Source organism: Drosophila busckii, unplaced genomic scaffold (assembly GCF_011750605.1).
Source record: "Drosophila busckii strain San Diego stock center, stock number 13000-0081.31 unplaced genomic scaffold, ASM1175060v1 hic_scaffold_46, whole genome shotgun sequence".
Classification (NCBI taxonomy): domain Eukaryota; kingdom Metazoa; phylum Arthropoda; class Insecta; order Diptera; family Drosophilidae; genus Drosophila; species Drosophila busckii.
In genome coordinates, this window is record NW_022872756.1 from 86,210 (window position 1) to 113,857 (window position 27,648).

Here is a 27,648-nt window from a genome sequence, read left to right on the forward strand (position 1 = left end):
TTATTGAATTTCTAAAATTGGTAATTCAACTATTTTATATATAAAAAAATGCAAATTTTTTATTTTAAATAATTGTCGACTTAAGACAGCTATTTTAGTTTGAGGCTTATACATTTAATATTAATAATCATTGTAATGAATTGAACTGTGCTAGTTGTGTGTGTAACCAACTCTCGCCACTTAATTAATTAACTCAGATAATTTAACAGTCAGCAGTCAAAGTGAATCCCCCAAAGCGTTTGCCTAAAAGTCTGCATTAAAAAATTAGTGAGCTACTGAAGCGCACAGAACAAAAGAGAGAAAAAGAGAGAGAGAGAGAGAGTGAGCGGAATTGAGGTAACCAAAGAGTTGCATGCAACATGATATAACAATGCAACCGCAGAGCATAATATGCAATATGTAAATGCATTGTGCGGCAATTTTCGCTGTGTAAACTAAACAAATTACAAACTAATTTCCAGACTAACAACAACAGCAAAAAAAAAAACAAAAAACGCGGAGAACGCAAAACGTCAACACGCCAGCAACCGCAGAGCAACAACAATGGCTAAAATGCCACGCCCACACAGCAGTACACCAGCTACCCAGCCCGCCCTAGACTAGTTGCACTTCATTTATTACATTCCATTTATGCAATTGCGCCAAAATCCATGTTTGCGGTTAATGGAAAAATTATTTATTTAAATAAATTTATTCGACACGAGCCAAGTTCGCCAAAGTGCAAGCGCGACAGCGACAGCAACACAGCGAGCGAGCGAGAGAGCGAGCTTAACCCATGTGGATTCACTTGCTTTTATGTGTCCGCACAAATTGTTGCTGACATCAGCACCCATGCTACAGCTCCAATGCTAGTAACGCCCTCTTAGCTCCACATGTTGTGGTTTGTTTGTGCTTTTGCTTTTAGTAGCCTTGCCTGCAATTTACACTACAGCACTGCCCAGCCCAGCCCACACAACCAGCCAGCCCAGCTTGCCTGCCATTTGTTTATTGTAATGTGCGCAGCTTAATTTGCGAGAATTGGTGGCAACCAAAACACGGAAATAGTTAAGATTCTCACTTTAATCTATCAATAACTCTTAATATACTTGTTAAATAATCATAAGTAATGATTATTATTTGTAAGCTGTATATTTGTAAGCTAATGCTTAAAATACGCTACAAGAAGTGAATAAATATTTCGGCAATTATTTAAAATAATTTACAATAATTAAAAAAAAATATTTAGAAATTATTTAGAGAATTTCAAACATCAACATTATCACTAACAAATTATTTAAATATTTTAATATTTTCTGAATTATTTTTCAGCTACGCTTACAAATAAACTATAAATATTTTGGGAATATTTAACACTATTCAAAAAAAAAATATGCAAAAATTTTGGCTTAATTGAGAAAATATAAAATCATTTGGTTCAATTGGATTTTAGCTTCAAATATTAAAAAAAATGATTAATTTTGTTACTGTTGATTATATATAACAAACTTAAGCTTCAGATCAGCAAATAGAACACAACTATGTGCATAAACTTTCGCGTGGGAATTTTAAAATTTTGCTAAAATTTTGCTTATTTTGTTATATATTTTTTTTTTTAATTTTTGTTTGTTTATAAGCTCTGCAAATTAGTGGTCGTAATTTTGTAAGTTATTAATTTCACTTAATTTAAATTATAGAAGCTTCAATAAATTTGCTAATATTTTTATAATGTCTATGGGATGCCTGAAAGTAAAACCGAATGTTCAAAAAGCTAACGAGAAAATCGCTTGTACTTAGAGCTTGTCCAAGAGCAGCTTGAGAAATGCTGCACACAAAAACTTTTTGCTAATTGCAAAACTTTGAAACATTTTCCATCTTATGCATAATTTGTCCCCAATCTTGCTGTGTTGGCCATTTAATCATTTCATCAAGCACAAGCCAGGCAACCACAACAGCGAGAACAAACAGCGCAAAAAAAATGGCGGCTGGGCATAAAAAGCGTAGCATAATTTTGTGCGCATTAATAAGAAAATGAAGTGAAATTAATTTTGTCAGGCAGTTAGGGGAGGGAAATGGGCTGTGTGGGGCGTGGCTGAGCTTACAACATAATGAAAACATATTATTTGACGTTAATTCTGCAGCAGCGACAAGCATATTAAAAATATGAATAACTAAATGCTAAAGATGATGACAATAATCATTAGCATATGCACCCAATGGTTGCCCCCAAGAACGAGAGAGCTCATTAAAAATGCCAGCCGGAGCGGGAACTGCAGCCGCGTAGGCAGTGCCAGTGCCACGCCTACAAGCTGCGCCTTAGCTGCGGCACGTCAAATGAAGAGCTTAGTTTTAATTAAATTCACAAGCAAACGCGCAGATTTATTAGAAAGCTCGCTCGTTCGCTCGCTCGTCTGTCTGGCAAACTTTAGGTACAGCTGCCACGCCCCTACACTCGCCAAACGCCCAAGTTGTTCTCATCATCAGCAGCAGCAGCAGCCCTTTGTCAATGTCAATTGTTGCGTTCGGCATCGTTATTCTTCATATGGCTGGCACTGTTATTGTTATGGGCGACTGTGTTTTAATGAATTTGTTTGCTGTCATTCACCAAAAAGGAAAATATTTTGCGCGCTTCTCTTGCTGCTCTGGCAAATTATAAAAAATTGCCAGTGCGTTGACAGTTTATTGTTTTGTCAACAGACACACAAAATGATGGAAAAGCGTGAGAACAATTTTTTAAATAAGCAAACAGGCTGGGAAGAACAGAGAGAGTTCAAATGAGTTCAGTTGGCAGTTCACAATAATAAAGTTTGCTTCAATAAAGTTTATATTGTAGATTTTTATTAGCATAATATATTTAATGTTTAATCAGATTATGGTAATCTGCACTAAACAAATTGCTTAAGCTTATTTTTATAAAAAAAAACAGTCAAAATGTTTTTCAAGTTTCTGCCCGAGTTTATTTTATATTTTCCAAGCAGCTTACACTTTTTAAAGTATTTTAATTGTCTTAATAAATTAAAAAAAAATAAATGCAATGCAAAAAATGGTTCAATTTGCAATTTAATAAATATTTTTACATTTTGTCATAGCATTTTAAATTTGTAAATTAATTTTAATAAAAACAAATGCTTTTGCTTATAAAGTTGACTAAGTAAAATTATTATTTCTAGTGTCGCTAGTACAAAAGTTCAAGCTACAAAATGTATGCGAAATAATTCTTAAAACTGAGCAAGTTCGAAAATTCATAAATTCAAATATAAAATTTACAATTATTGTATAAATTTAGTACAAAAGTGTTGGATTGTATTTAGCTCACTTTGTTTGATATTTTTGGCTCATATTGCTTTAGCTTGATTAAGTTTGGATTAATATAAGTTGAATGGCCACACACTTGTAAATTAGCTGCTATTAATATAAATTGAAATTAGATTGTATTTTACTTTTTCTATTAATAATATAAATATTATATCTCACGTTACAATTCGCACAAATGAATGAGCTGCACTCAATTTATTTTCCACATTCCCTTAGCTCTCAGTCCTTTCATTCTCCATCATCATCAGCATATCATATTGCAACATATTTGACATTTTTTGCAGCAGTGAACTAGAAACAATCCACTAGCCAAATTCAAATTAGTCAAATATTAGAAACTCGACATTTTTGCCAAAGCGATATCTCATGTAAGCTAACAAAAAATAAAAAAAAAAGGACACGTAAGTGAAGCTCAGTCAACCGCAAAGCAGCAGCAGCAGCAGCAAAAATATCAGGCAACTTTTTGCATGCCACATGTGTGCTGTGCGGCACGAGAGCGAGAGAGAGACAACACAACTTGCAACAACTGTCAAAAATGCAGTTGAATTGCATTGGCATGCAACAATTTGTATTCATGCACTCTTCGGAGCTGTAGACATTTCCATACGACATTTGCATACTTGCCTATGCATTTTTATTGGTTAAGCTGACCGAGCACACACATACATATGTATATAGAATAGAATTTTAGAATGCCATTTAACAGTTTTACTTGCTACAGCCGCAGAACTGTCAAAAAAAAAAAAGAAGGCAAGGCGTGGCTAAAGTAAAAACCTTTTTGCATTTAGCAGCAAATTATTAGACATACAAAAAAGGGTCTTATAAGTAAGTCAAAGTATAGTATTTTTTGTCTGTATGAACGAAAAGATCTCAGCAACTATAAGAGCTATACCTAGCAAACTTGCAATGCAGCTACGTCTATATTCTAGGCTAATCATTATTAATTTAGTATTTTCATATTTGCTTCAATTCGCAAACTAAAACTCGAATTATAATATAATTATTTATTATACAACATTTCAACGCTAAAATTTTAATTTTATTGCTAAGTATATCATTTGCTTAGCTTCAGCATAAGTATCAAGTCTTATAATGTCGACTGTGCTCATAATGCTTTGTGCATATTTTATTGTTGAGAGTTGTGAGGGGGGGATTAGTTGCGCCTGAATTTGCTGCCACGCCCACACCTCACTCAAAAGAGTTTTACCTTTTTTTTTTTAGTTGTTTTGCTGGTCAATTTGAAACAATTGCAACTTAGCTTCGATTATTTCGAAAACGAAAATAATTTGCTATCACTTTACTATATGCATATAGCTATTGATCTGGGCAATGATTTTTTATAAACTATGCTTGCTTTGTAATAAAAATTAATGTGCGACTTTAATTTTATTTATTTACAAGAAGTTTGCCTCGTTGCTAAAGCTTCAAGTTTATGTTTTGGCCTCATTGACAAAAAGTATAAATTTAATTAGAATTTCATCTCAAATAACAAACAACAAGTTTCTAAATAAATACAATATATTAGTTTTCAGCACTTGCTTGTCAGAAATTTCGCACTTGTTATCAACTTGAAATTGCCAAAATGATCTTTCATACAAATAATGAATATTTTGTAGTTTCTGGGAGACAAAATAAGAGTATTGCTATAAAATAAACATGAAATTTTGTTTCATCTCAATAATATATGTTTTCGAAGAATTTTTATTTAATAGCCCTTGGGTCTTATCATCATCTGTACGAATGTCAAGTCTAAAGTGTAGAAATCATAAACTACATCGAGATTACTATAGAAATAAATAGAATTTAGCAGTTTGTTATAATTTTTTAAAGTCATTTATACTTACGACCGAAGAACAGTTAAGTAAACCACCAACCACTCGCGTAAAAATCAGCAGCACAATTATCATAATAATCCATTCTATCATTATCACCGATCTGTGGGTAGAGAATTTCATATTCTATAGCGCTTATTTTTATCTTTAGCATCAAACATGCGTTTCCAGCCATTTCCAGAGTAATTCACCGACACCTTAATACTTCGTAAGATTGCGATTCATTCCCAATTGTGAAAATTGGTATAACGTTGCATAGGCGCGTTATCGTTTCTTGAAAATCCTTCCAGTATGTATGTAGAGTTCGTGTGGCTGATATTTGATCATCTGGTGCAGCCTCTCCAGGCCGAGCCAAAAGCTACCGCGCAGGTCACCAAATCCATTTCTGTACTCCTCCCATGTTCGATTGAAGTTCACAGAGCCATCCACTCTGCGTTGAATGACTGCCCATCCCGGGCCAGCGAACTTTGAATCACAGGGCACCTGGAAGGCTTCCGCACCAGGTACGCGTATCGTTTGAATATCACTTGAATTACCAAAGGCTAGACAGCTAGTCGGCTCAGCTGGTTCGGTAATGCACTTGGCTAGCTTAGCTTCCAGTGTCGTAAGAGTCCTTTCCTGTGCATCACAATCAACTGCCGAATTAAATTCCACATAAAGCAGCAAGAGCACAAATGATAGGAAACACTTTACTAAATTCATGTTGAATTAATCAAATGAACTATTCAAGAGCACTACTTAAAAGAAACTCAATTTTAATATTGATGATCAGTCATTGAAAGCATAAACGTATTATCAGCATTATTTTATAATACATTTTATATATTTTGGAATATGACAATCTATGCGCGTGTTTGGCATTAAGTGATCTTTGACATGAGATACTTTGCAAAGATTTGAAAACTAACGAATTTATGATTCTGTTGCTATGTATGAAGTAAGCAATATACTTTATACAAATTGGTATGTATATTTTATATTTGCCTAATAACATAATAATACGCAATATGTTGCAATCATAATAAATATTAATAAATAATAAATAATTGTTTTCCAGTAAATTAAAACTTTTTTTCTGCTGTAGGTTTCTTCTTGATATTATATCATATTATTTTTAGCTATGAACTTGAATTAAAATAATTTATAAATATATATAAAGCACTTAGAAAAGAATGATGCTCTAAATTAAGGCAGCTTGACGCGGCAGATTGAGCAAAGTTAAAGTTACGTTTGTTATGTATTTTTGTTTAATACATATATACACACACACACATGCAAGCTACAGACATTTGCGCATAAATATTTAAACCGAATGCGTTTTCATTCCGCACAACGGTGCAGACATTGCCAAATAAAACAAACTGCCAATGAAATTCATGCACACACATACACTTAACACACACACACACGTTAAAGTGTGTGTGTATATTTGTTGAAAAAAAAACAGTAAAACAAAGCGACGGCCGCCAGTCGCCATTTTGCCGGCACACGTTGCGTATGAATAATTTATTTAATGAACTTGCACCGTTCGCCAGGCTCAAACAGTCATTGTATAAAATACACACATGCATACATATCTTATGTGTGTGTGTGTGTGTGAAGCTACAGACGTGCTATAAAGTACGCTTGTTTGTCTTTGTTTTCGGGCGATTTGTTGCCGCCATCGAGCGATAGTTCTTTAAGCTTTATTTGCCAGAGCGTTGCCTCAACAGTTGTAGACAAAAGTCAAGACTGTATATAAAATATATATAAAACAGTTAGCTTTCATATATAGCAATTTAGTTGAATATATAATATATATATATAAGTTACTTAGCATTATTGTAATTTTTTTCATGCTTAAAGTTTGCAATGATCTCGCGCTCTAAATTTAATTTAATTTTAGTTTATAGCTTATAAAAAATCTAGCTAGCCTATGAATTGAATATATAATATATAAGTTAGTTAGTTGACTATATAAAGTATTTTTGTTTTAATTTAATTTAAATTGTTGTATGCTTTAATTTTACAAATAACTCTCGCTAGGAAATATGTTGAATATATAAGTTAATTGACTTACTATGTAAAAAAATATTTTTTGTTTTTATTTAATTTAATTTCTTATATGCTTTAGTTTACTTTAGTTTTTCTTAGTAAACATTAGTCACTACTATATATAATTGCTTATAAGGAAATATTATTTTAATTTTTATTTAATTAAAAATTTTTTTTTTTGCTTAAAGTTTACAAATATCATTTGTTGAATATATAAATTAGTCTTATTAATTATATTACTTAGTTATTTATTTCTTACAAAGAAAACTTGCAAACTTATTTTCTGTTTTCACTGTTTTAATTTATTTAATTGCTTAGCTTACTATATAAAGAAATATTATTTTAATTTATATTTAATTTAATTTATTTAGAACTCTCGCTAGCAAACTTGTTATCCGCTTTCTTTGCAGACACAAGTCAAGACTATATATAAATCGTTTAGTTTGCTATATAAATAAATATTGTTTTGAATTTTATTGTATTAAATGTAATTTAATTGTAGCTTAAAGCTTACAAACAACTCTCGCTGAAATGTTTTTGTTATCTGCTCGCTTTTCGTTACCATTGTGGCCATTGAAATTATTTATTTAGACTTCATTTTGGCGAACGTACGTGTAGTTGCTACACGTTTTAATTTATGTACTTGCAACCAATTGACTTTGGTCAATGTGGGGTGGGGTGGGGGGACAGCCAAGCAATTAGCACACTCATTTAGCAGCTAACTAAGCATTGAGCACATTCCTCTATGCAGGCTTGACCGCAGTACTAAGGCTTTGAGAAAAGCAGTGCACTTAATTTGAAATTTTTCCAATTGCCCAGAGACCGCAACCGCACAGATGCTGGCCTGGCCCCCCCTTTTGGTTAATAGGCGACTTGCTATGACAGCTATAGATACTTTTGTATAGCCCAACAATATGTTGTCACATTTAAATATGCTTCAGCAACTACTCAAGCACACACACACACACACACAGACGCTTAAGATATGCCAAAGATATCTTTTGTCTCTGGCAGCTGCTTATTTGTTTTCGAGCTTTTGCTCCTGTCACAGGCTATTCAAGCATGCATTTATGTGTGTGTGTGAGCAGCTGCAGCACTTCATTATCATCCATTTTATAGCATTTCTGCATTTGTATCTGTAGCTGTAGCTGTAGCTGTATCTGTATCAATTTCAGCATCTCTCATGTGACTTGTGCCAATGACAGCCTCAAGTGTCCGGCAATATTTTGTCATATTGAATTTCATTTTGCATATGCAGCAACTCTCAACTCAACTCAACTCAACTCTTGACTCACTTTTGTGTCCTTGCTAACGAATGATACTCCAAGGACAATTAATCAAGTGTGCGCATTGTGAAAAGGATTCATCCTTGACTTGCATCAAAGTTACCTAAGCATTTTGCAAATTAATTAAATTTACATAGACGTAACAAATAAATATTGTAAATATTTATTTGACAAAAACTTGGGCGCAGATTTTAAAAATAGTAAAACTAAAACAAACAAATAAATTAATTTAATTAATATATTAAATAATGATACGCTATTATTTTTCACATATTTAGTTTTAATTTAATTAATTTTTAATTAAGAAAGAAAAACTAAACTAATATTTTCTTATTAACAAAGCTCTTAATTTGATTTCTAGTTATCAAGCATAGGCTAGCTAATTGGCTCTAGAAATTGTTTATTAAAATCTGAAACAAATAAATATAAAAAAAACTAAATGCAGCCCCTATAAATTCAAATTCTTTAACAAATAAAACTGCTTTCATTTAGTTTGTAATTTAAGCTAAAAATAATAAAAAATACAAAAGTTTATTTTAAACGAAGAAAGCTTAGAAATTGCTAAAGCTTAAACTTGAGATTTCAATGAAAATTTTTGATCGTTCAGCATATGGCAAATATAGCGTATTATATTAAATGTATTTACTTCAGTTGCTCCACTTAAGCAATATCATAAATAATGCTAAACTTGCTCCCATTGGGCATTGTGTTTAATTCCCCGAATTGCGCGTCCCTTTGCGTGTTGCACAGATGACTCAGCGAGAAAGAGATATCCATGTGTGCGCTTTGGTCATTCACCGCGCATTGAATCTTCAAGCCACATCAGTTCATCAATTGATGCCAGTGGCCGTGATATTTTCACATGCTGTTGCCAGCACACGAAGCAACAAATCATTAAAAATGCATTTTCAATTTCGTTGCAAGCACCACCACGAGATGAGGCAACAACTGCAACAAAGCAACAAAGGCGCAACTTAAAACAAACTCGTTTCAGTTGTAATTCTCGTGGCTCTGCCAGTGTCACCGACGCTGCTGACGCTTTGTCTTTTGTTGCGAATATAACAAAAAAAAAAAGAAGAAAATAACGTCGCTACAACTTTGGGTAACCCACAGACTATGAGACTATGACTGCCAACTGCCAACTGCAACATTTCCATTCTCTCCCTATCACTAGTGTCAAGTGTCAAACTGGAAACTTCCTCGAGAGCTGCACACACTTGAGGATTTGTTGCCAGCGAGCAAACAAACAAACAAATATTGCAACTGACAAAGTAAACTTTAAGCAATTACAAAATTATTAATTAAATTAATAAGTGCATAAGGTTATTTATTGCGTTTAGTTGAGCTTTGAATACTTAAGCTCAATTTATTATACGAAAAGGTAACAAATATTACTCAGACTAAGGATCAATATGGTATTATTTCTTCAGTAGGCCCATTGTTGACTTTGTTGATGAAAAGTATTCATTAAATTCACTAACATTAGTTATTGCAGCTTTGTAGTTTAAGCAAAGCGTCAATGCTTTTAAGCATTTAATATGTAGGTTGCTATTTTAGATTTAAAAACAAAGTAAGCGGTTGTTGGTAAATTTACTGGTGATTGATAATTGAATGATCAACTTTAAGAATATTTCAACAATTGCCAAGGCCCAAGTCCCAAAGCATTTGCTCCATGATTGGAGCATATCGTGGGGTAGCAACCAGCAGCAATGAGTGCCAGACTGTGGCCTTAAGTGTCTGCCAAAAAGCAATTGAAGAGCCTCCGTAGCTGGACCTGCTTAGCCGAAGCGCTGAAGCTTGAAGCATTGAACAGGTGCTTAACATAGCCCAAAAAAAAATTGAATATGCTGCGTTTTGTTTGTTGTTTGTTTGATAAATTTGATTTTAAGCTGTAAATAGTCAAAATGGGAAATGTTCGAGGCGTAATTATAGTTTTTTTTTTTGTGGGTGCAGCAGTGCTGGGCGGTTGGTTGACTTCTTCTAATGCCAGTAATTAGTTGGGCTAAGCAAAGTTGGTAATGCGTAAATAGTAAGCAGTTCTGAAAGAATTCTTTTATATGTATATACTTTTAAGCAAAACAAAATGGCTGTTAATTGAAATGAGCTCTCAAGTTGTTGTTTGAAAGCGATGAGATCTGTTCTTCTTGTAATTAACCAAAGACTTGCTCTGACATTGATATTAACAATAAGTGCTATATGATCTGAGTCTAGGTTCCAGCTTTTGACAGAATTTACTACAGTATCCCATAATATAATGCGAAATCAATGCAAGTTGCTGTGTGGCTTGATACAATCGCAAGGATTTATCGCAAAAGTATTTTAATTTATATGCCATTATCCATTGGCTTCATAATTCGCATTTATCACTGCTTAGCTGCTGCTTACATATGTTCAAAAAAATTCTTTCAAAACATTAATTGTTTAGCTAACAGTTTGTCAAATTCAATTTTACATGCTATAGACCAAAGCCTGTTTAGAAAAAACAGTTCAAGTCCCAACTGCATTTGATTTTAGGGCTTGTCTCTTTGTTGCACGATTTACTTTAAATTACTTTTATTTGCAGCTCGTGTTGTCATTTTTTTTTTTATTTTTCTGTTTTTATTATACAATTTTAATAAGGCTGCAATGCAGCTGCGCAGACGCAGACGCAATCAAATTAACAAACTTACAAACATGTGTTTGGTAAGTGCAGCAGATTCTGCGAAATGTTGACAGGAAACTGGTTTAATTGGCTGGGAACGAACGTGGGGAGCTGCACTTGCTGCCTGCCTGCCTCTCTCTTTTTTTTTTATCTGTTTATGATGACACTATGCCCACTTGGCATGTGTGGGCGTCTACTTGCTCCACCCGCATCGCATAAATCACGCAGCTCATCGAACTGAAGTTCAATTCTCAATTCAATGCAATTCAATTAGCAGCAGATATTTTAGCAAGCTGTACATTTTTGTCGCAGGCAATCAGATAGAAGACGCAGATAGCAGTAAATTTATGAGCATAGCCATCGCCACTCCAAGTGCAGTTCGCCAAGCTTATTTTGACAGCACCAAACAAAAGCAAACAGACTCGTTGCCCCAAGAGCCAACGCGTCGCCCGCTGTTCACACTTTGCAAGCTTTCGAAAGCTTGCTTTAATAAATTTATAAATAAAAACTCGCTGATGATGATATGATGTAATAAACGCTATTTTAGCGCTTCATACCATAAACAAGCATTAAAACTCAAAATACATATTTCAATACAATAAAATACAGTGATCAGAGATGTATAGGACTACTGACATCTAATATTTCGGATCTTGCGTCCCCGCATCTTACGAAGAAGCTCCTGTGCTCGATGTAAGATTTGAGTATTATTTAATTATTACATTTAGCTATTTTATGTGTAAAAATTAACAATGAAATATGCAATTTTATATACAAATCGTTTTAAATTCTCAATAAATTTATTGACAATGCGCAGCAACTGACTGAATTTAATATTTTGTGCATTTGCCAAACACTTCAACTTGTGTTTTAACTAAGTTTGTGTTTTATATAAGCAGACACGCGTTCTTATGCCAATTCACTCAGCTGACTGCACGTGCGAGTTGACAGCAGCACTTCAAAGTAGCAACTTGCAATTTATCTATTTTTAGTGAAGCCGAGAAGATCAAAGCCTCACAGTTGCCTTTGCCAATGAGCTAAAGAGCCGTTTGCCTCTCGCTCTCTCGTCGTCAAAAAAAAAATCAAATTAATTGCAGTGGCAAGTTGCAAGTTGGGTGTGGCAGGAAATCGATGCGCAGAGGCCAACGCTTGCCACTGATCGTGTGACGTGGCATGCAGCGAGAGGTGTTAGAACTCAGCTGTGCAGCAAATGCAGCGAGCTGTGGCACGTTCCCGTTGGATGCTGTATGCCAAATTGTGTGGCACGCTGCACATGCCACACAATGCGGCTGCGGCTGCGGCGGCGGCTGCTGCTTGTCACGCGACTTTCAAAATCAATTTCAGTCGACAATAAATAATTTCTTAATAAATTGCACATTCAAAATGCAACTTCCTGCAATTAAAGGCGGCCTGGCACTGCACAGCAACTTGCAACTGCCACAGCGCGCAAGCGAGCAATAAAAAATAATTGAAAATTCAGTCACGTAAACGTTTTTCCAGCCGCCGCCGCTGCCAGATCCACGACTCATTAATCCAAGCGGAGCAAACTCGTCAGCGTCTCCGCCGCCGCTTATCGCTGGCCAACAATCAACAAGCTGAGTGTGGGTAGGGGAGCCGTAGCCGTAGCCCCTGGGACCTTGATGAAGGGGCGTCGAGGGCGGGCACATATCATATTTGGGTTAAAAAGGCGTGCATGCAATTTACTATGAAAGATCAGCGTGATTACAAGACAAGTCTCCTGCCTGACGCCGGGGCTACGGCTTGTTGCTTATTGCCTGTTGCACGTTTGATGGGGGGCATGCGGCAAGTTCAGGGCTTCAAGCTCATTAAGCAGCAGTTGCTGCAGACTGCAACAAGTGGGCGTGGCATGTACTAAGACAGCTTCAAAGTCGAGCAGACAAGTGTAATTGGCCAGCGGCAGAAAATACAGAAAATATTTATAATATAAAATAAAAATAAATAATAAAGAAAAAAAACTTATTAATAATAATTCAACTGATAGCTTTGTTAACTGTTTTCACTCTTATCGATTTAACTTACTATTTTTATTTAATATAATTTCATTATTTGTATTAATATTATTATTTACTTGCATATTTTAATGAAACTCAATAGCAGACAATTGTTTTAAAAATCTTTTACCTTTTTGTTGAACAATATTTTGCACTTAGCGATAACAAAAAATAATTACCGATGTCAAAAATTAACTATCAATAGATATAACGATTGCTTTTTACTTATTACTTACTTATTTTCACTCAAATAGTTTTAAATTAATATTATTATTAGCAATATTATAGTTATTATTATTGTGATTAGTATTATTTGGATGTTTCAATGAAACCCAACAACAGACAAAGGCTTTAAAACCCTTTCGTTCATCAACAGTTGCAGTTATCGATAACAAAAACTATTTATAATTAATTATAATTATAATAGTGCTAACTATAGCTTTGTTAGCTATTTTCACTCTCATCGTTTTAACTTATTATTTTATTTGTATTAATTTCATTATTAGTATTAATAATCGTATTATTTATTTGCGCAGCTTAATAAAACTCAACTGCAGACAATCGTTTTAAAAATCTTTTACTTTTTTGTTGAACAATATTTGCAGTTATCGATAACAATAAGTAATTACCCATATAAAAAATTAACCATCGATAGCTTCCTTTGTTAGCTATTTTCACGCTCATAATTCCAAGTTAATATTATTATTAACATTATAATTATTGGTATTATTATTATGTATAGTATTATTTATTTGAATATTTCAATGATGCTCAACTGCAAATGGTTTAATGGTTTAATGGTTTTAGTCTTTTAACTTTTAGTTCAACAACATTTGCAGTTATCGATGATCTATATATCGATTGGGTTTAACGCTAAGCTAAGCAGCTCAATTACTCTTAGCTGCTTTACTCTTAGCTTTTGGTGCTCTCTTTGTGGCAACTTCAGTTTTGTTTTGATATTTTCCTTTGCATATTTCAATCAAATTCAGCTGCAGACTTTGTTGCTGAACCGAGCAGCGGAACTTGCATGAAAATTACACGCACCAAACACACAAACTAATTTTCCAACAAATTAGACGCGCAAGTAGATGTGCCCACTCCCACCCAAACCAGCCAAGCACATTTAGCCAAATTCTACTGCTCATAATTTATTTGCTGTGCTTTTTTATTTCTGCTTCGTGTATTTTTTTTGCTCTATTGTCCAGCACAGTTCGTGTGCGTAATTTGCTTTGTTAAGTTCTGTTATTTTTTTTCTTTCGGCTAAAAGTTTACTTCAGCCATGGGTGGAGCATGATAATTGCTTAAGTGGGGGGGCCGCAACGCTCGTCTGTGTGCAAGTGTGCGTAAGGGCATGCGTTAGATTTTTTTTTATGACAAGCAGCCAGCAAGGTTGAGCTGCATTTGATGTGCGCACATTTTCCAGGCGCCTGCATTGCTGAGCAGCTGTTTGCCCAACCCACCCACAAGCTTAGTCAAGCGCAGGTCACGTGACCTTAATTAGCCAAAAAATATATCTACACATGTTGCTAAAAGTAAAGTAAGACCCTTTTTAGTATTTAAGTCTTTGTGTTGTTGCTTTTTGTTGCTCAGCAGACTGGCAACGGCCTTTGCTTAAGTCTGGAAGCACTTGAAAGCGCTTTCAATTGCATTTAGCACTTTAAATCACTTTGCCCAAGCGGACAATCATTTAATTGAGTTGCACATCTCGTGTTCAACTCTTAAATGCCATAAATTTCAATTATTTACTTAAAAACACATTAACATTGAATTTGTTGCCGCTGCAAAGTTTGCCATAAGTAAATAAGCGTCTTAAGCTTAGCTATGGCAACTATTAATCAACAAGCAAAAAATTTATTTATTTATTAAAAATTTTTTTTATTAAATTATAGTTTTGCTTAAGCATTTTTAATTAAAAAATATGTTTAAGCAAGCTTAGTGTAAATTGAATTAACTTTTTAAACATTGTAATTAATATAAACTTATTTTTGTGCATTTTTCAGTATTCAAATTATATAAAAAAAAATGGTAAGTTGCCAAATTAGGCATTTAATATATACAGTGATTTATACAATTTTTCCAAGATTTTTTACTTAAAACGTTTGAGTTTAAAAATAATTATTTACTCCTTATGCCAAATGCATGAATAATTTTTTTTTGTTTAATGTCAACAAAAAAATATACAAGCTCTAAAATTAAACATTTACAATAATTTTGGCAATTTTTCAAAGCCCAAATTATTATTATTTTAAAAGTTTAATTAAAAAAATAATTAAATAATCATTTTTTGCGACATTTAATTTAGCTAAAATAAAATCGACAAGTTCTCAACTTAAGCATATAATGTCTATCATTACTTTGGAATTTTTACAACACCAATTATATTTTAATTAACTTGATGAGGTTCTTTACTGCTATTATTTAATATGCTATTTTACTAACACTAAGATACTCGTAGTGCTTGCTAAAGATTAACTCTAAACTGTTAGTTTCACTATTTTTCAATGCTGTGATGTGGTCGCTTCTCTGCGATTCTCACAAGGTTAATGTGCATGTTTCTGCTGCTGCTTGGAATACAAAAATGCATTTACGCTTAATCACACACGAAGGATGCATATTTTACTTTACTGTGTGGGTGTGTGTGTGTGTGTACCTGAGTTTTCTTCCTCGGGCAACATACTGGTTCATTAGAAGCTGCAGAGAGACGAGCTCGCTGCTTAACCTCTGCCGCTTCAGCTCAGAGTCTTTCTCGCTCTCTCTTCATCAGCAGCAGCAGCTGCTTATGGCGCTGCTTGTTGTTTTCAGTTCATTTTGCCAGTCGAGTGTTTTTTCATTTCATTTCACACACACACACACACATTTTGTTTTTGCTGCTGCTTTCATGGACAAAGAGAACCGCACGCTGTGAGCAGCTTTAGCTGAGCTTGTGGCACTTGCAGCTTTCACCAATGCCAAAAACATGTGTATGTGTGTATCTCTGTGTGTGTGTGTGTGTGCTACTCCCATTAGCCAAAGGATTTATATTACAAGCGTACGGTATAAAAAGCGCCACAGGATATTTTGTTTTATGCGAATTTAATTGTACTTTTAATCCACAGTTGGGAGTCCAGTCCGCCACTCGCACTCGTTTGTCGTTTTCTTAAATAGCAGCGCTTCATTTATTCATAAAAAAATTGTACATGCTGCGTTTGCATCGATTTTAAGAAATAATTTAATTTATTTATTATTAAAAGGTTCTTTACAAAGTCGAAACTAAATAAGTTTGCTCTAGTTTTGAGTTAAGTTATTTTTTTTTAATTTTATAGCTTATTGCAAACTTAAAAAAATTATAAATTTAGCCTTTTTAATATTTGTAATAATCCAAAAATATTTTTGTAATTTATTTTTAATGTCAACATGCATGCTGATATAAAAAAGAGCATTAAAAGTTTTAAAATTACATTTTTTTAATGCTAAATTACTTGCCTACATTACTTTCATTTAAGACAAGGCGAAATTATTATTACAAAAACTATTAGTATTATTATTAAAAATTATACATGCTGCGTTTGCTTCGATTTTGAGATATAATTTAATTTATTTATTATTACGAAGCTCTTAAATAAGTCAAAACTAAATAAACTTGCTCAGGTTTTGTGTCGATGTCGCCAAATAATTTTTTTTAATTTTTTGCTTATTACAAACTAAAAAGATCGATCCAATTAAGAAAACCTTTTTTTTAAATTAATTTTCTTATTTAAAAGGCGAATTTATTATTACATTAAATAATATTCTTATTATTAAAAATTGCACATGGCTGCATTTGCTTCGATTTTGAGTAAAAATTTAATTTATTTTAACTTTAAGTTTACGCTTGGCCAAGTTAGCAAGTAAACCTTTTAAAAACTCTAAACTAAATAAACTTGGTCAAGTTTTGAGTAGAAATATCAACGGAAATATGGCAACACACACAAACACAAGCACACACACACATACATACACGTGATGGCAAACACGAGCTCAAAGTGCGCATATCCTGCTTAGCCGGGTTTTTCTAATGTGCTTTTCTAGCTGTGGTTTCTCCACTGAGCTTTTTCCTCTGCAAAAAGGGACAATTTGTTTAAAGGTAACACAAAGTTTTGGCGCTCTTATTTATATATATATATGTTATATTTTTTTGTCGAGGGGAAAAACTTGAAATGCTTTGCATATAAAGTTAGGCGGCAAAAGTTGAAAATGTTTGTATGAGCGGCAAGGCAAAACAACAAAGATAAAGTTCAAAGGAAATGTGGCACAGGAAACGCAACAAAAGATACAGCATATGAAAAAGAAAGAGAAAGAGTGTGTGGAGGGGGGAGCAGAGAAATATGCGCAAGGCAAACAACGTAGTGGAAGTTACAAAATATAAAACAAAATATTAAGAAAGTTATTTCAGCAAAATGAAAGTTGTGTGTTGCGAATGCATAAATTTTGAATTATTTCATTTGCTCAATTATTTAATTACAAATAATTCGCTATAATTTGCGCTAAATTAAATAAATTAACTACGCATAATTCAATTTACTGCAGTTACTTAAATAGATTTTATTTTGTTGTTGTTACATTTTCATTGTTTGTTATTTTGGCACCCGCAATACGCAAAAGAAAAAAAAAACATTTGCATAATTTAAGGCGTAATTTTTAGCGCGTTACTTTAAATTGATATTACAAGCGCAATTTGTGTATATAGCTCTATCTCTCTCGCACACACGCTCAGCTTCTCTTTCTCCCTGCTCTGTGCCTGTGCCTGTGCCTGGGCGTTAAGTACATGGAAAAACTGTGCCATGGCAACTCACATTTTCGTTTCGTTTCGCCTTTGTTTTGTTTCGTTTCGTTGTGTGTGTGGGAGTGTGTGGGGGTGTGTGTTCATTTATTTCCTGTTGCGCCTTAAGTTATGCAAAGCGTATGGCAAAATGAACAAGAATAATGCGGCTGACAGTACAATGTTCTGTTCTGTGGCAATGATGATGTTGCTAAGACAAACTACATCCAATCGTCTCAGTTGCGAGCAGCGACAAACCCAAATGGCAATAACAACAAAAGCTTAAGAGCGCAAACAAAGGCAAACAATAGGCAAATTGCTTAACGAAATTGATAAAATACTTACATAAAATGATGGAATATTTTTTAAAGTCTCCTAAGAAAATAATGATTATTAGCAGGCAAAACTTCAGCACAAATTTACAATTTGCTTTTAATTTTAATGTATTATGTTTTAGGCTTAATATTTTTTTATTTTTTTACTAAAAATTGTATATTGATTTTTTTTTTTTATTTTGTAGCAATCTTACAAGACTTAAACTTTAAGCTGCATATTCTGTAAATATTTAAACAACGAATTTTATGGGTTTCATTTGTATTAAAAATTTTAGTTTACTTTTTGTTCTTTATTTTAAATTTACAATTTTTCTGAACATCTTAAAAGTGCTTTAAGAATAATTATTTTTATTTTATTAATGGAGATTTATTTTTAAAAGATATTGCACTTTTTATGAAATACAAAATAATTTTACTTTTCGCTCTTTACATTTTTTGGAAATTAAATTCTAGTTAAATTCATTAAAATTGTGAAAAGCTAATAAATCTTTAAAATTATTACTAGCTTCTGAAGCTGAAATATTTAATGATGTGGCAAGCCTAAATAAAATGTTATGCTGCCATTTTACCAGATACTTATCTACAATTTTATTGCGCGTAGTTAAAGCAATAAACTTGGCTAATTAAAAGAAATGTTGGTTTGCTTGATTTGTTCACTGGAAATTAAAATAGATTAAAAGGCGCCCCATAATAATAATTCAAAAGCCAAACAAGCTGAGAGCTTGGCACAGAATTTGAATAAAAATGTAAAACGCCCTCGTCAGCTCATATTGTGGCCCATTGTTGATTAACATTCAGCGGAATCGTAATGAAAGTAATTATTTTGATTACATTTCTAACGTATGCGGTAGTCAAGCTGAAAGCCAAAAGGCAGTGCTGGTATCTATAGTATGTGGCTTAATGGGCGTGGCACACACCACACACCACACACACATCAACATTAAAAATGTATTTTAATGTGTGTGCCGCCATTTTGACTGTCTGTTGTCATTTTTAATGGGGCGTGCGCCCCACCTGACTAAGCCAACATTGTAGTATGTATAAGAAGAAGAAGCAGAAGAGAGCGGAGCGGGGGGCAAGGGCAAAAAACAATAACATTAACTTAACCATGGCAATAGCTACATATGTAATGTAATATATTACTTATGCTGAAAATGCTTAGCTAATTACTTGTGATTTAATTTGAATTTGTAATTAGCCATGGCCAAATGTCATTTTTCTGACAGTCAGAGCTTCAACTTTTGCTGCAGCTTTTAGATTGATAAGCGTGGTATATTCAATTGATTGCCAACTGTTTGCAAAAAAATCACTTAAAATCTTACGCTCGAGGCAACAAAAGCACAGCTGATCAAAAGTGGGAAGCTCTGTACTCGAGTTTCTAACAAATGGCTGCAAGCCAAAGCTGTTGATAAAGCGCACATTAAAATATATATGTATATATAGATACGTATCTAAGTATCTTGCAGATACAGCGCTACACAGGTGAGCGCAGGATGAGCGCATTCAAATGAAAACCGTGAGAATCAAAGCAGCAGCCAAGTGGACCGTAAAGCTTTCAGCTCTCCATGCTGTCCAAACCAACAAAAAAAAAAAAAGAAAGAAAAGAAAAAACTGTCCGCCCTCGCCGCTCAAGTTGTTAAGTTTCTTTTTTTTTTTCGCCTTTACGTTTCATTTATTACGCAGAGGTTTCTTTTTCAATATATAGTATATACATATATATTTTTTGTAAATTAAGAATTTTCTTGCTGCTGCTTTAGAGCTGCTCAATGACTGTCTGCGTGGCAACTTAACTGACTGTTGGCGTTATAAAAGCCAAAACGCTTCATTGCACAAACATAGTGAAGCTCCGGGCATTTCTAAAGGCCCCGTTGTTTAGCATTCCCGCCAAAGCAACGGCATGCCGTTATGTAACGGGAACCGTTCCCTCACCACACACACACACACACACACACAGATAACTTTGTTTGCGGCTTCAACACTACAAAATTTCTACCTTGCACTATGGGCAAAGTGCCGTAAATTTTTCCATTATTATTTTTATTAAATATTTTAAGTCGTTTATCGATTATAATAGCATAGAATAGAAATAATTTGAATACATTTTTACGCTGCACTATGCAAAAAAATCTATAATTTTGGCAATGCAATTGTTTTCATTAAATATTGCAATTCGGTTTTACTTTTTTGCACAACTGAATAAAAATAAAGAATAAAAATAGCTTTAAAACATGCACTGTGCTTAAAAAAAACGAAATGTTTGCCATTTATTCAATTGTTTTTATTAAATAATCTTTACTTTATTAGATTCTTTTTTATCAACATAAAATAATAATAATTTTAAAACATTTTTACGCGCTTTCAAAATTAGGTATTTCACATTTGCTTTAAATTTTACATCAAATTGTGAAATTTTAACATTTTTTAGTTTTTCAAAATTTAATATGAACTTAATTTGACTAAATTGCTTCACATACTGCAAATAACTTAAGTAATAAACATTATTTTAAGCAATTTATCAAATATTTTGTTGTACTACTTTAAAGAATAAAAGTAGTGTGGTCTGAAAAATATTTAATTATATAAAAATAGACAATGAAATTGTATTGTAAATAAGTTAAGTACACAAAATAACAAAATTCTGTATTAATCTTATTAACAACTGTTTCAATTTTTGTCTCTCTATCTTTAAACTTAGACTGCATGTCAACATTTTCAACGCTTTGCCCATTGTACCTTGGCTCAAAGCAATATCATTTCTGCCTACATGAGCATAAACTCTAAGCAGGTGCGTATGAGCAGGTGGGTTAGGATGCGTGCAGCTCTCGAAATGAAATTAATTAAAACAATATAAACAAGACAAACTCTCTGACAAAAATGGAGCATGAATATTTGACTAAAGTGAACTGTGGGTAGAGTAAACGCTTTCACTTAATTTGTTTCAAAACAATTTTTCATTTTAAATTATAACTTTATTTTTGGCTATCATTGATATTTTGGCTTTCCTTATTGCTGCTAAGCTAAAGATAAAAAAAACAATTTTATTTACTGCCATTGATTTTTTATTTAATTTAGAAAAAACAAACTATTACATTATTTTACAATTTTTATAAATGAAGTCATTATTAGCTTTCAAAGTTTTTGCTATAATTTTTTTTTTAGTTATGATTAAATGTTTGCTATAAAATTTAAGCATTTCTTTACCTTATTTTTATAAAAAGTTTTATTTTTGAACTGGCCTTATCATCATTTGAACAAACTTTAGTGGCTTATGATGCCAGGCCAGCCAATTTATTGTATTCTCCTGATTTTCGCCAGTTTTTGTATGTACATACAATCCATTTAGATTGCTGAAAATATGAATATTATTTAGTTGGCTATTCAATTCAACACAATTATATTGCATACCAAGAATAACACTTCCTTATAACCACCAGCCAGATGAGTTCGCCTTGTTCCGCAGTTTTCAACCATCCTTAATAATCATTATCACGATCTGGGGTAGTGAACTTCATGTTTAAATGTCCCGCATGATGACGTTTTCTTATTCCTAGTGGAGACAGCGAATTCCCAGTACTTTCCAGAATAAGTCACCCACAAGATCAATAAGTTCGTATAATTGCGACTCACTACCAACCGAAAAATTACTATAGCGTGCATAACGTTTCTCGCCGCTAAAATCCTCCAGTTGTATATAAAGCTCTTGTGGCTGAAATTTGGTTATTAGATGCAGTTTTTCTAAGCCAAGCCACAGCTCGCCGTCCAATTCGCCAAAGCCTTGCTTATACTTATTCCATGTTCTATTGAAGCTCACCGACCCATCCATTCTACGTTGGATCACGGTCCAACCGTTGCCAGCGAATCTTGAATCACAGGACACCTGAAAGGCTTCCGTGCCAGGTAAACGTATTGTGTGAATATCACTAGAATTACCAAAGGGTAGACAACTAGTCGCTTCAGCTGGATAGGCAATGGACTCATCCTTGCCAGCTCCTGCATTTGTTCCTTGATTCTTAATTTTAAGCTTCAGTTGCTCAATTTGATTTTCATATTCCACTAAGTCTTTCAGCATCTGATCAGTTTGATTTTGAAAATATCCATAGCAATCCTATAAAAAAAGCAAACAAATGTATTAAAACAAATTAAACGAATTATTTTAGTGCACTTGTTTACCACATCGCAATTAATTGCTGAATTAAATTCCACATAAAGCAGCAAAAACATAAACGATAACACACACTTTAATATATTCATGTTGAATTAATTAAAAGAACTCTTCAAGTGCAGGGCTTGAAGTAAACTGAATTTTAATATGGAAAACTATCGAGCTTATATACTTGATGTGGTGAAAGTACACGTCAGAATTTGCGCAAATGATCTCTGACCCGGAACATATAATCATTAGCTTAATGAAATGATAACCTTAATTATCAATTTAATTATTAAATAAGAAATGATCTTTGACTTGCACCTGTGACAAAGCAATAAATGTTAAGAGATTTATTAGTTCAAGGAATTTTCGAATAATAAATTATATAATACATTAGGGTGGTTCTTTATATTAATTTTATAAATTTTATTATTTATTTCTTTAATTTTATTTCACAATTTTTTCAAGTGAAGTCATTATTAGCTTTTAAAGTTTTTGATTATACATAAAGAAAAAATGTTTATAGCTTTTTTTCAGTTTTCATTAAATGTATTGCAATAAAATGTTAGACAATATTATTTAATTAAAATGTCAGCATTCCAATTTCCTTTACAATTATAATAAAGTTTTATTTTTAAACTGGTCTTATCATCATTTGAACAAATTTTAGCTGCATCAGATGCCAAGTTCCCCAGAGTATTGTAAAGTACTGTTTTTCGTTAGTTTTTGGATACACCTCCATTTAGATTGCTGGAAATATATAAATTATTTAGTTGGCTATTCCATTCAACACAATTATAATGCATACCAAGAGTAACAGTTATGATACCACCAACCAGCTGAGTAATCTCTTGCGCAATTCCCATTACTAATATCATTATCACGATCTGGTGTACTGAACTTCATATTTAAATGGGCGGTATTTCTGTTGGGTATTTCACTGAGTGCGGGTCCATCAGTTCCAGTAAAGTCACCCAAAGATAATAATTCGTATAATTGCGACTCACTTCCAACTGAAAAATTGCTATAGCGCGCATAGCGTATTTCATTATTAAAATCCTCCAGTTGTACATAAAGCTCATGTGGCTGAAATTTGGTTATTAGATGCAGTTTTTCTAAGCCAAGCCACAGCTCGCCTCTTAAATCGCCAAAGCCTTGTCTGTACTCATCCCATGTTCTATTAAAGCTTACACTGCCATCGATCCTGCGATGAATAACGATCCAACCGTTGCCAGCGAATCTTGAATCACAGGGCACCTGGAAGGCTTCCGTGCCTGGTAAACGTATTGTGTGAATATCACTAGAATTACCAAAGGGTAGACAGCTAGTCGGTTCAGTTGGATCAGCAATGGACTCATCCTTGGCTAGCTTAGCTTCTAGTGTCGCTATAGTTGTCGCCATCTCACGAATTTTAGCCTGCAGCTTTTGCTCTTTTGTTTCTTGATTCTTAATTTTGAGCTGCAGTTGCTCAATCTTATTTTCATATTCCACCAAGTGCTTGAGCATGTGATCAGTTTGAAATTGTAAATATGCATGGCAATCCTATAAAAACGCAAACATATGACTTAAAACAAATGAAATGAACTATTTTTGGTGCACTTGCTTACCACATCGCAATCAATTGCTGAATTAAATTCCACAAGCAAAAACATCAATGATAACACACACTTTAATATATACATGTTGAATTAATAAAAAGAACTTTTCAAGTGCAAGGTTTAAAATAAACTGAATTTAAATATTAAAAGCCAACAAGCTTATATACTTGATGTGGTGACTTCAGAATTTGCGCAAATGATCTTTGACCCGCATATAAATTCTTAGCTTAATTAAATGATAACCGTTTTATCAATTTAGTTATCAAGAAAGAAATGACCACTGACTTTGAGTAATAAATTTACGAGATTTATTAGTTCAAGGAATTTTTGAATATTAAATTATATAGCAACATTAAGTGCATTATGGATGTTTGATATGATTGGCAAAATGGTAATGCAATTGACAGTGTAAAAATAAAATAATGTATATAAATTTATGAGGTATTTTAGAATTTTTATAGCATTTTCTTTCATTTGCATAAATTTATAATTTAATTGTTATATATTTCTGCTATATTCTATAATAATGTCCGAAGCTGTGTTTGCTATATTTGTTGATTACTGTAGCAGCTGCAGCTCGAACTCAAAAGCTTTGCAGCTTTACGAATGACATAACCCATTGAAATATCTAACTGACTCTCTAGCTAGAGTTTACAATTTAAGCTCATTGTCTGCCAAGGCGCATATCAAATAAAATGTATAAAGAATGTATATATAAATATATATATATATATAAAGCTCAGTCGGCAAGGCAAACAGTGCTTGGGGTTGCTGCTTGGCAAAAAGTGAATCAAAGCAAATAAAATAAGCAAATTATGAAAAGCAGTGGAAGCCAAATAAATTCATCTCATGTCGGCGTGGCATGCCGCCTGCCTTGGCTTGGCTTGGCTTGGCTTGGGAGTCGGCCAAGATTGGACATTGATAGCGTACGTGGTCAGGCATATGAAGAAGCTCAACAAGCAGCCCGAGCCCGAGCCATTGTTTTAAATATTTATATGCAACTTCGCAGAGTAGTGACAGTTGTTGTTGTTGTTGCTCTCAACTATTATTGTGGCGGCAGTTAATCTTTTGTTTTGACAAAAAGCCACAAGCGCTACCACTTTGTACTGCATCTTTGGCTCACGTTTTGGCAATGAACATGGCTGAGAACACACACGTGTGTTTATTTTTATTTGTTGCCAGGTGTCTGTGTCTCTGCTTGGTGATTTTGCTACAAATTTATGCTGCCACACACACATAAATGTCAAGATTGTCTGCTTCATTTCGTTGATTGAAACTTTGCAATGTAATTGAAGACAAAAAAAGAACTGCTGAATTTTATTATATAAATAGTAATTTAAGATATTTACTCAATCAAAATCCAATTGCAATTTTCTCAGCTGTGCTGCATTTTAATTAACTCAAGAAAATTGTTGAGTTTTTAATTAATTTTTTATATGTCAGCTTGGCATATGTTTGACAATCTTTTTTATTTCATTTATTTTCTCATTTCTATTGCTTAGCATTCTTTTTCTTTTATTCTCTTTAGCTAAGTAAACAGCATTACAGCTTCTTGGCAAATCTATTTGGCAAGCAAATTATCTATATAATTTCTTAATATTTTTTATCTAAATTGAAATATTTTTGAGTCTATTAATTTTTAAAATTTATTTTCATCATTTTTAATATTAATTTGTTTAATTTACATGCATATATTTTTTTATTCTAAATTCTTATTTTTAAATCAGCTTTTCAATATTCCAAATATTTTACTAATTCATTTTAAATTAGCAACTTATTTAAGCAAATTATAATTTTTTTTATAGTTTTTATCTAAACTCAACAATTTTTGCGTTTATTATTTTTTTTAAATTTATTTTCATTTATTTTATCTTAATTTGTTGCATATATTATTTTTATATTTATTAAATCTGCTTTTAAATATTCCAAATATTTTACTACTTCAATTAAAATTATTTTCTTTGGCCATATTATATATCAGAACATAGTTCGCTGTATTTGCTGCATTTGTTTGAGTTTTTAATTAATTTTTTATATGTCATCTGGCATATGTTTGACAGTCTTTTATTTTTTCTTGTTAGCTTGATTATAATTCTTTTCCCTGGAGGGCTCACTGGCTGTCACATCAAATGCTAAGTAAACAGCATCATTAAAAGGCGGCGTATTCTTGTATGTGCGCCTTTTGCCTAACACCACGGTTGTTGGCACTTCATTCAAATTAAGCATACGCCGTGTGGAACGGCCAGGCAAACCGCACGTTGGGCACGTGAGCGTCGCTGCCTTAAATGTTAATCGCATTTCTTGGTAGCGCGCTCGCTTGTCCTGCGACTTCGACAGCGTCAGAAACTCAAGCAAAAGGGTTTCCTTTTCTATTTGTGTATTTTGTTACTTTTGCCTTTTCATCCGTCCGTCCGTCCGTTCGTCCCGCACGTCAGCCACTCATTTGTTTTGTCTGCTGTGTGCGCTGCGTTTGGCCACAAAATGAAAATGGAAATTGGTTTTCTCGCTTGTGCGTTGTCCAACCAGCAACTTTGGCATAACAAACAGCAACAACAACATTAATTTAAAATGTAAATAAAGTGACAAATTACCTGAATTAGTGACACAGCATTCAGCGCGTTTTCACGCTTTGTTTTCCAGCAGCCCCATGACTCATTTTTTGCCTTTTCTCACTTTTTTTCTTGTTATTATTTGTTTTTCTATAGAAATGAGCAATGCTTACTTTTTGTTGTTGTTTACTTTGGTAAGGTGAGTGCTTAGAGCGCTGTCAGGCTAATTGAAGTGTCTTTAAAAATTCTAATTCGATATTAAATTAATTTCAAAATAAATATGCCATACCCAAGGCTTTAAAAAGTATAAAAATTGCTATGATTTATCTAATGAATGAAAGTTAAATATTATGCAAATTATTAAAGCTTAGTTCAGTAGAAAATATTTAAATAAAAGAGAATTTTTACATTATTATTTTCTTATTATATTTTATATTGTCGTTGACGCATAAAAAATATTTTAAAAAACTTTTAGTATATTGAAAAAATAAGCTTAATAATTTTGAAAAGTGAATCAACAATTTTAAGATAAAATAAATTGAAACAATTGCTTTGATGCTATTTTTAATAATATCTAACACCAAAGAAAAGTTTGCTAAGCTGTAAAATTCATGACGCTTCGAAAATTTTGTAGCAAAAAAATATTTAAATTTTAAACTAATCAAATATTGAGGGTTATTGCTAATAAGCATTCAAAATATGCAATCCAATTTATTGTCAACTAAGCTATGATATAGATTTCTATATGTTAAAGCACTAAAGCAGCCAACTATTAAATTAAATTATATGCAAACGCAATATTGAATCAAGGGCATTCAAAGTTCCTACGCACACAGCTGTCGTGTAAATATTTAATTTACAAAATTCCATAATAAAATTGTTGCCTGGTATGATGTCTGGGCTGTTGCTGTTGTTGTTGTTACTTTAAGACAGCTGGGGTTTCATTTTCGCATGCCAATTGTTTGGCAAGTGTCAAAATAATAACAAGCCAACCCCGCTCTGATAAACAAGCAACTTTCACCCCCACACTCTGCTGCCACCCTCAAGCAGCAGTCAGGACTGGCAATGCCAAGTGTCAAAATATTTCGGCAATTTTTTTATGTTAATTTTCTATTAATAAAATAAATATTAAATCAGTGAGGCGGG

General features: G+C 33.1%; 3 protein-coding genes across 3 annotated transcripts; all 3 read right to left on the reverse strand.

Annotated features, from left to right (window-relative positions):
* Nucleotides 1–5,387: 5,387 nt before the first annotated feature.
* On the reverse strand, nt 5,388–5,825 carry LOC117135023 (fibroleukin-like). The gene has a single exon (XM_033294832.1). The coding sequence runs from the start codon at nt 5,823–5,825 to the stop codon at nt 5,388–5,390; it is 438 nt and encodes a 145-aa protein (XP_033150723.1).
* A 15,930-nt stretch (nt 5,826–21,755) lies between these two features.
* Nucleotides 21,756–22,277, reverse strand: LOC117135024 (ficolin-1-A-like). Its single transcript, XM_033294833.1, has one exon. It carries the CDS (start codon nt 22,275–22,277, stop codon nt 21,756–21,758), a length of 522 nt encoding a protein of 173 aa, XP_033150724.1.
* Nucleotides 22,278–23,005: 728 nt separating this feature from the next.
* On the reverse strand, nt 23,006–23,987 carry LOC108600604 (ficolin-1). The gene is made up of 3 exons (XM_017988319.2): nt 23,963–23,987; nt 23,164–23,897; nt 23,006–23,105 (listed from the first exon to the last, which is right to left on the reverse strand). The coding sequence occupies exons 2-3, from the start codon at nt 23,859–23,861 to the stop codon at nt 23,075–23,077; spliced, it is 729 nt and encodes a 242-aa protein (XP_017843808.2). The 5' UTR covers nt 23,862–23,897; nt 23,963–23,987; the 3' UTR covers nt 23,006–23,074.
* Between the last annotated feature and the right edge of the window lie 3,661 nt (nt 23,988–27,648).

What these genes read in the sequence shown, in the direction of transcription:
- LOC117135024 (XM_033294833.1), bottom strand. Translation starts at nt 22,277, where the DNA reads ATGCTGAAAGACTTAGTGGAATATGAAAATCAAATTGAGCAACTGAAG.
- LOC108600604 (XM_017988319.2), bottom strand. Translation starts at nt 23,861, where the DNA reads ATGCTCAAGCACTTGGTGGAATATGAAAATAAGATTGAGCAACTGCAG. An exon ending in TATCATAACTGTTACTCTTG is followed by an intron (nt 23,106 to 23,163) that starts GTATGCATTATA and finishes ATATATTTCCAG; the next exon opens with CAATCTAAATGGAGGTGTAT.
- LOC117135023 (XM_033294832.1), bottom strand. Translation starts at nt 5,825, where the DNA reads ATGAATTTAGTAAAGTGTTTCCTATCATTTGTGCTCTTGCTGCTTTAT.